Below are 9,723 nucleotides of genomic sequence, written 5' to 3'. Positions count from 1 at the left end.
TGATTTCTTCTCCTCATGTTCTTCTTAATCCAATTCTTCAATGTAATCTTGTTTTCTGAATTAGTGAAGCTTTTTAGATGGTAAGACAACACAAGAATGCAACTAGGAATGGCCTCAGAATGCATCATAGATTGTGAGAGGTAACTGGCCTCTTCCCTCAACTCACGCAAGCACACTGAGCCATGCCTTTGCTGTCATAATTTTGTCGTTGCATTCCCAGTTCTGTTTATTTTTCTGTATGGTGTGTAAGTTAAGTTTCTACAGGAATGAAATTCACTATTTCCCAAAAGGATGGACTGAAAGAACATTTGATAGACACCCATATTCCAGGGATTTGTTAACTGAAATGCCAACCTGCCTCTTACACAGAGCTCATGTGATATGTCTCTAAGTTAAACTGCATTCAGATCAAAGACATCGTATTAACTTCTTTTCATAGGAATTACACTATTTTAACAGTTAATGCATCTGAAGCCACAGTGAAAAAAACAATTAAACCTATAAAGTGTTCTTATCTGAAATTATTTTAGTAAGTTATAACATTTGATAAAAATCCTTGCATGCTTTTGAAAGACATAAGCAAATGTTTTATGGAGTTTATTAGTTACTTATACTTTATTAAAAGGCTAACTCAATTATAAGCGCAAAAATCTTTGAACACTGAACAAAATACAACCACATTCAACTTGAACATTTTTGCCACTGAAAAGAGTATTATGAGATCTAAACATTCCTTTTTAAAAATTTTGTCACTGAATCTATGACTTGCTTATTCCTCAAACTATATATAATTGGATTCAATAGAGGAATTATGATAGTATAAAATAGAGAGACCATCATATCTTGATCCTCTACTTGTGGAGATGCAGGGTGCACATACATGAAGAGAAGAGGACCATAGTACAGAGACACTGATAAGAGATGGGCTCCACAGGTGGAGAAAGCCTTTCTTATGCCTCTGGCTGACTTTTTTAAGATTGTGAAGAGAAGAAGTGTGTAAGAGACCAGAATTGTCAAAATAGTGAAAATCTGAATTGAACCAGAGAAAATAAAAACAATTAGATAATTAATTGAAGGATCAGTGCAGGAAATCTTGAACAATGATATAATATCACAATAAAAGTGATGTATTATGTTGGAATTACAGAAGGTTAATCTGAATAAAAATCCTTCATGAATGAATGCGTGAAGAAGTCCACCTACAAATGACAAGACTAACAGATTTATGCATAGTCTGTTGGTCATTATTACTGGATAGAGTAAAGGTTTGCATATGGCTGCATAGCGATCATAAGCCATTGCTGCCAGGAGAAAACATTCTGTGGTTGCACTGATATTAAAGGAAAAGAATTGTGCCATGCATTCAGACAGAGAAATGAATTTATTCTTACCTAAGAAGTTGACCAGCATCTTTGGAATCACTGCGGATGATACAGATGCATCCACAAAGGCTAAACTCCCAAGAAATAAGTACATGGGGATGTGAAGCTGGGGGTCTTTCCAGATGAGAGTAATCAACCCAAGGTTCCCCACAAGGGTGATGAGGAATATCACCAAGAACAGCAGGAACAGGGGGAGTTTCCACTGTGGTTGATGTATAAGTCCTGTGAGAACAAATACTGTCAGTGAAGTTGCGTTGTCCTTTTCCATATTCTCAGTGGATGTCCCCTAAAATGAAATATAGTATTATAAGAAAGCATTCACAATTTTAGAATGTGAAAATTGGAGCAGTAGAATAAAACCCATGCACTTATCAGAATGCCCTTTCAATTTTATTTAATATTAATGTAAGGGAAATTATATCACAGATTGAAGAGATACAATAAACTTGATTATTTCTATTTAAATTGGAATAAATTAACAGATTTAAAAAACAAGAGGTCTTATAAGAAATGTTGGATTGGAGATATACCTCAGTTGGTAGAGTGCTTGCCTCACATGCACAAAGCCCTGGGTTCAATCCCCAGCACCACAAAAAAATAGAAAGAAAGAAAAAAGAAAGCAATGTTAAATTTGGGGAGACACTGTTAATGTGATAGGAAAATGCTGTGTGTGGGTCACAGGTGCAGGGTCCAGGGAAAAGATACTTGGAAGACCTGAATTGTGAAAAGAATTAAATGCGACAATACAGATATTATTCAACTGAGATAAAGCAAAAACTTTTTAGGCACTGAAATTTTAAATTAGGAAGAAGCATTAAAAATATATTTAAAATAATTTTTAAAATATGGCAGTTGAGAAGATGAGTTTCTGGGAGGACAAACTGGCATCAGTTTTTCAGACCCAATCATTTATCAGAAATGTCTGGGGATATTTGTACAAAAAAAAAACAGATTGTGAGATATTATTAGAAAAAATTAATTAAGTAGTTTAAAATCATTTGCATTTTTAAAAACAATACCCAGGTGATTTAAATGCATCTGAAGTGATCAGACCATGTGTGATATGATATTGAGAGTGATGAGCACAAAGAGATAGATTAAAAAGAATTCACAAGAGGCTGGGATTCTGGCTCAGCAGTAGAGCGCTCACCTAGCGTGTATGAAGCCCTGGGTTCAATCCTTAGCACCACATAAAAATAAATAAATAAAGGTATTGTGTCCAACTACTACTAAAAAATAATTATTAAAAAAAAGAATGTATAATATAGAGTTACTAGTATGCAGTGTCATAGCACCTGTGAATGGGAGGTCAGTAGAGGAAAGACAAATCATTTAATGAGATATGTAGATGGTCATTAAAAATTGAGATTGAGAACTTTGATGCATGAGCAAAATAGTGAACATGCAAGTGGTATGTCTGCAGTAGTATTGAATCTATTAACGCTTAATAATGATAATGATGTGGATGTCATTGGAGTAATCGGAAGGCAGTGTTATGAATGGCCTATGCGTTCATGTATACACAAAGAAAAGAGAATAAAGACAAGGAAGACATTAAGGAACTTACATTATTATATATTATATTATTATAAAAAGGGGATGGAAAGCATTTACTACAAGGTCCACATTCAATACCTTTTCTGTCATATAGTCTTGGTGTCAGGCTGTGGCAATATAGAAGGCAAGAAACTAGAAAGTCACTTTTCCATTCACCTCACATGTACATCCAAGGAGCTTGGCCTAGTTTTATCCAAGTAAATCCACCAGAGCCAGGTTGGGCTTGAAATACGAACAGAATCAGACAAAGTTTCACACAGTAAAAATAATTTTAGTAGTATAGGTAGCCAAGGTAGCAATATTAAGACTCCAGGAACAGTATCCTTCATCCACCAAGATGGCAGTGATAGTGTGAGTCGCGGTATCTGAAGTTCAACAGCAGTTAGAACCCTCATTGAGCTAGTGCATCAGAACATAATTTTGGCTATTGGTTGACTGCATTGCCTTTTCTGTTCCTGCCCATTTTTCTATCTGATTACTCCAATCTCTGTAGCGTTTCTATGTTAGCATCAGTTTCCATTCAATAAAATTATTTCCTGGTGCCAATCAAAATTCCAGTCTAGCTTCACTATGAGGCCAAGGAGAGACAAGAAAGGGACACTGAGCAGAGTATAACTGGACATTGAAAGATGTTATCTTAAAGAGAGAAAAATACTAAGAATGACAGAGTGATGTACAGAACCAAATGCCAAATTAAATGTTCTAGAAGGATCAGGAATCAGTGGGGGTCACTAAGTGTTGAAATTTTCAAAAATGTTAGTGGCTTTGATGAGACCAGATTCCTATCTGTGATACTGTTGAGGTCAGAAAATAGTAAGAAATAAGTGGGAAACATGGCACTACAGTGAAGGGAAATAGAAAGTGTTTGGAGAAATATGGAGGACAGTAGGCATTTGTCTACTGTCCACTGTGATCTTTTTTCTTGCAGGACACATCCTAATAAAAATTTTCAAATAAAAGAGTAAACAAGTGACAGTAGAGGTGAGGAAGGACTCAAGAGAGAAAAAGAACAGAAGAAGTAAAAAGTGAAATTTGAGTGGGTGAAGGAAAAACAAAAAGGGGCAAAAGAAATAGGCAGAGTATAACAAAGACATAGAAACACAAGTCAAAGCACAGGGAGAGAGGAAGTACCAGAGGAAGAGGGCCAGAAACTAAATGAAAGGAGAGTCTTTGAGGCTTTCCTACAAACCAAAGTCAGTTTGCTATTGAATATGCTTTTGAAAACATATTTTGATTTTCAATTTTATTTCATAAATTTTGTGTTTTTGATATCATGGCCTGATTTTTCTTTTAATATTTAAATGTTACTCTATTTTCATTATTATGACAATTAGAACAAATTTCTCTAGAAAACTTGCTGATTTTATTTGAAAAAACATTTCTCCTCCAGTTGTTTTTGGTTTGGTTTGGTTTCTTGGCATAATAAAATTCAGACAAAGACTAAATTCTGTATATTGGCAATATATATAACACCAGTATTTCCAGTTGTTAAGTGAATTTTTGTATGAAAAAGTTTTACTTCTGTACAGTCCCAAGTCACAAAATAATTGAAAATTCTCAAATAAGCTTTTTTTTTGTGTGGGTACTTAATGAAGTCATAAATGCAACAAAATGTAGGGGAGGGATATTTTCTACATATTTTTTAGGTATTGTCAGAAGAGGCTGGAGGCTCAGAGGAGCAAAGATTTAAGTGACAGATCTTAAATTTTGATCAGAAAATATGATTAATTAAAGGAATAGTCTTTTATTGGAATCAGAGAAATTGTTTATATAATAATCATTATTTCTTATGTACTAAAACTCAATTTTAAATTGCTTATCATTCTAGTTCAGAAGTTAAAAGTTATGATGATGATAGTAAGTTTAAAAAGATAATAACATCACTAAGGGGAACAATTCAGGTTAAACTATTTTTTTCTTATATTTCTTACCATATATAATGACAATAATAAAATATATAGATTATTCATCTTTAATATTATTTTACACCAGCTATGTTGGAATCCAAATTTAAAATTATTATAAATTAAACAATATTTTAAACTTTCTGTATAAATAATAGTATATACTATAAAAATTCTTTCCTTCTTACCAATAATATTTTCAAATAAATTGCAGAGATCCTTAAAATATTCTGGACTTTCTAAAGCAGAAAAAAAATCACAGTAGTACAGGATTGATAATAACAAAAGTAGCAGTTGATTGATTTTGGAGGTTTAGCATTCCAGTCTCAGTAAAATGCTGTTTATATAAGTTTGCTACGGACACATGTATCAGCCAGTTGAATAATTATGTGCTTTTTTCCAGAACTAAAAAGCATGGAGATCTGAATTTCCCCTAAGAGTACCAATGTTCCCCATAGGACAAGTAAAGTTGTTCTACTGGGCACTGTGGATTTGGACATTTGTCTGTATTTATAAGAATTATACAATGTCTTGATATTGAAGTTCTATCTTGTCTTAGAATTAGATAATATTGTACCTCTAACTCTGTTTTACCTTTTAAAAGTTGTTTGACAATTTGGTATCCCTTGCATTTCCATGGGAATATTAGAATCATCTTGTCAATTCTGAAAGGCAGCAAAATGTGATTTTGATTGTGATTTCATTAATCTATACTTACCTTTGAGGAAAACTGACATGTTTTTCAATATTAATTCTTCTGACCAAAACACTAAATATTTTTCTATTTATTTTGATCTTTAATTTCTCATAGAAGTTTATTTTTAATTTATTTTTCACTTATTGGTTTTGCACAACTTTTATCAGATTTATCACTGTTTTTATAAATTCTCATAAGTATTGCATATACTGTTTTAAATTTATATTTCGGACTTTATTACTAGTATGGAAATATAATTGATTTTTAAATATTGATTTTACATTCTGGAGAACTGCTAAATTTATTTATTAGTTACAATAGTTTTTTTTTTTTGTCTGTTTGCTGGTTTGTTTTTGTAGATTCCATTGGATTTCTCTTTGCACAATCATATCAATCTTTAGAACATGTAATTGTGTCTACCTTTCCAGTCTGGATAAATTCCATTTAATTTTTATTTTAATTAATTAATTAATTTTAACTCTTGTTTTCAATAAGAATTGCATATATTTAAGTTATAGTATGTAATGCTTAATGTACATAGATAATTAAGCAAATGAACATATCAGTCTCATCACTTGGCTGGTTACCTTTTTGATGTGCTTTCTGACAACACATGATATCTATACTCTTCACAAATTTTCAGCATAATACAATATTATTAAATATACTCATTAAGCTATAATTAATTCACTAAATTTTTTAAATGTTTGAAAAGAAACTGATAGAGACTCTAATTTATTTAATTATGTGTAGTTGGTGTCCCAGAAGGAAGGTAATAGCCAAAAATATTGTTGAAGAAATAATGGCCCAATTTTATGATAAATATAAACTAAGAGATCAAAGAAAGTCAGTAGCCCCACACAAGATAAATACAAACAAAACTGTACCAAGGCACATATTCAAATATCTGAAGGACATGATTGAAAAATACAGTATCCAATTAGGCAGAAAGGAGTGAAGGGAGGGGAGGGAGAATGAGGGTAGGAAGGATAATAGAATGAATTAAACATTATCACCCTATGTGCATATATGACTATATGACCAGTGTGATCCTGCATCATGTACAACAAGCCAAATTATACTCCATTTATGTGTTAAATGTCAAAGTGAATTCTACTGTCATGTATAATTAATTAGAACAAATCTCTTAAAAAGAAAAATACAGTATCCAGGAAAAAAAAAAGAAAACCCACATCCTACACTGAGAAACAGAAACAAGAATAAGTAGATAGCTTGTCAGGAATTTCCAAGTCATAAAATAATTAAGAAAAAAAACATATTTAATGGCTGAAATAAAAAAGAAACTGTGATTCTAGAAGACTAAATGAAAATGTGTTTCAAAAATTAAGGAGAAGTACAGCAACAGTGGTGCATGCCTGTAATCCCAGCAGCTCAGGAGGCTGACATAAGAGGATGGCAAATTCAGAGCCAGCCTCAGTAATTACAAGATACTAAACAACTCAGTGAGACCCTGTTTCTAAATAAAATACAAAATAGGGCTGGGAATGTGACTCAGTGATTGAGTGCTCCTGAGTTCAATCCCCACAATAATATATATATATATATATATATATATATATATATACACACACACACATATATATATATTATTTATTAGTGATAGTAACATATATATGTTATTTATTTATTAGTTATAATACCTATATATATGAAGTTACAATACATACATATATATATATATATATATATATATATATATATATATGAAAATTTGTAAAGGAAAAAGGATAAAGATATGACTAAATACAAAAAGTGTTATTTTCTCAGTTTCTAGTGTCTTTACAAAGAACTGACTCTTTAAAGCACAAGTAATAGTAATTGCAAATTTTGCAAAAGAGACAAAATGGAGAGAAGTATACTGTTGGAAAGTTCTTACACAACACATACAGAAAATTTTATTATTTTCAAGTAAATTGTTATAAATTAAAACTGCATACTCTAAACTTAGAGCAAATTTTTTTAAAAAAATAGGTTTAACTAATAAACTGATACTAGAGGTAAAATTGATTTTTTTTTTGTACCAAGGAGACTGCACCCAGGTGCACTTAACCATTGAGCTACATCCCCAGCCCTTATTTGTATTTTATTTTGAGACAAGGTCTCTCTGAATTGCTCAGGACCTTGCTAAATTGCTGAAACTGGCTTTGAACTCAAACTCCCCAGCTGCTAGGATTACAGACATGTACCACCATGCCCAGCCAAAATTGAATTCTTAATAAGCAATACAAAAGAATGCAACAGAAGAGTAAAATGAATCAAATAAGAGTGGGATAAATAAAACACAACAATGGAAATGTACAGGGAAGCCTTCCTCTGGTGAGCAAACTCCTGGGGGTGGGGCGGGTTACTGGCATTCTGTTTCCCACACTTGGAATGCTGGGCAGTTTCTCCTAGAAGCTAGTTATATAACTAATACAGGTGCAATATCTAGTTGCTATGGTAATGTTTTTCATGAAGAGGCTCTATGCTATAGCTTTATCTGCCTGGACCTTGATCTCAGATGCTCAGCTCCTGAGAATAAGGAACACCAAACAATAATGTAGTTATGGCACTAATGACATAAAGTAACCTATTGATATAAATAAAAGTTGGCAGTTTGGCCTCTCTGCCATTTTGCCATCTTCCCTGTCTCTGCATCTTGTTTCAATGTCTCTTTTTGCTTTTCCTTACACAACAAAATAGCATAGATAGTTGACTTAAATAACAGAAATTTATTTTCTCTGTCTCAAGGCCAGAAGTCTTATGGTGAAGATCTAAGGAAGGACTTTTAATGGCTTGCTAGTCACTGTGTCTTTCCATGGCTGACCAAAAAAAAAAAAAAGCAAGTTTTCTGGTATCTCTTCTTATAAGAATCCTTAATCTATCATGAGTGCCCATGGTCATGAAGTTATCTTGTTGCTGAAAGCTCAGTCCTTGTCCCCAATGCCAATCCAATAATGAGGACACGGTTTTGAGAAAAAGTGGAAGAAGGTTTATTGCCTTGCTAGCAATGAAGAAACACAGAGGACTCCTGTCCCAGAGGCTGTGAATCTGCCCATCAGCAGGAACAGGCTTTTAAAGAGGTGATAAAAAGGCTACATTCCATGTGTTCTTTGTTGGAGTTGTAATTCACTTGTTAATTTGGGAAATAGTAATTTCTGAGATCTTTTGGTACCATCCCCAAAGTCTGGATTTTTTCATTTCTATGGTGTGTTTGCAATCAAGGACAGATAAATCTATCTAAAATGAGGAAGAAAGGTAATTCTGTTTCCCTTGAGATTAAGAAGTGAGAGAGACTAGGGAGGAGCAGGAAGATCAGAAGAGAAAGAAGCATGTCCATTTAAAAAATAAGTTGCAGAGGCAGAGCAGCAAGTGCTATATTCAAAGAATAAAGTTGACTGCTATTACAGTTCCCCCACTGTCAATTTCTACATTCCACTTCTATGGTAAATGGGTGATGATATCTCTGAATTGCATCCTGCTGAGGGGGATGAAGTTGGGGGAAGTAACCCAAAGTCTTATTCTCTATCAGGTAGGGCATGGACAATTAAGGGAACCAACTTGGCAAAATGCTCTTCTAAGTTTTACATTTAACTAAGTTGAACTTTTAAAGTACAATTTAGAATGCAGAGCATATGGTAATAATCATAGGTCTACATGGATTAACAAAAATAAAAGCATAGCCTTAAATCTCTTACATATTTAGCAAACAATGCTAATCTTAGAAATTGACTTAGTCAAAGCAAACAGATATAAGACATGTCTTCAGACAACAGTGTAGCCCTTCTACATGAGATACAATGTATAAAAGAGAGCACTTATTGGTTATATTGCCTGTAAATTGCATAAACTTTCATTTTATAAACTTTTATATAACATTTGGATGAGGCTTAGACAGATAGTTTTCAGATACATACACATACTTAGTCACATATATTTTGGGTTATTACAACCTAAATAACTATTGTTTGTTATAATCTAAATAACTGGAGCAGCTACACGCGCTGGCGGGGAAGGCAGACTGGACCCACAAGGACAGGTCCGGCGGACGGCTGAGGGCTAGGCCCGTCCCCTCCCCCAGTGTCTGCAGGTAGGAGGGGGACTGTGAACACCAGCAGAGCGGGCCCAAAGCCTGCTGAGGGGCGGAACCGGCCCCTCCCCCAGTGCCTGCAAGCGAGGGGAA

General features: G+C 33.6%; 1 protein-coding gene across 1 annotated transcript; it reads right to left on the bottom strand.

Annotated features, from left to right (window-relative positions):
• Positions 1–723: 723 nt before the first annotated feature.
• On the bottom strand, positions 724–1,653 carry LOC113198379 (olfactory receptor 5H19-like). Its single transcript, XM_026411056.2, has one exon. It carries the CDS (start codon positions 1,648–1,650, stop codon positions 724–726), a length of 927 nt encoding a protein of 308 aa, XP_026266841.2. The 5' UTR covers positions 1,651–1,653.
• Positions 1,654–9,723: the final 8,070 nt, after the last annotated feature.

This window comes from Urocitellus parryii, chromosome 2, assembly GCF_045843805.1.
Source record: "Urocitellus parryii isolate mUroPar1 chromosome 2, mUroPar1.hap1, whole genome shotgun sequence".
Taxonomy (NCBI): Eukaryota; Metazoa; Chordata; class Mammalia; order Rodentia; family Sciuridae; genus Urocitellus; species Urocitellus parryii.
The sequence above is the reverse complement of the archived record's forward strand: the minus strand, read 5'-3'. Positions and strand labels throughout refer to the sequence as shown.

Excerpts from the sequence above, each read along its gene's own strand:
- LOC113198379 (XM_026411056.2), bottom strand. The coding sequence starts at position 1,650 with ATGGAAAAGGACAACGCAACTTCACTGACAGTATTTGTTCTCACAGGA.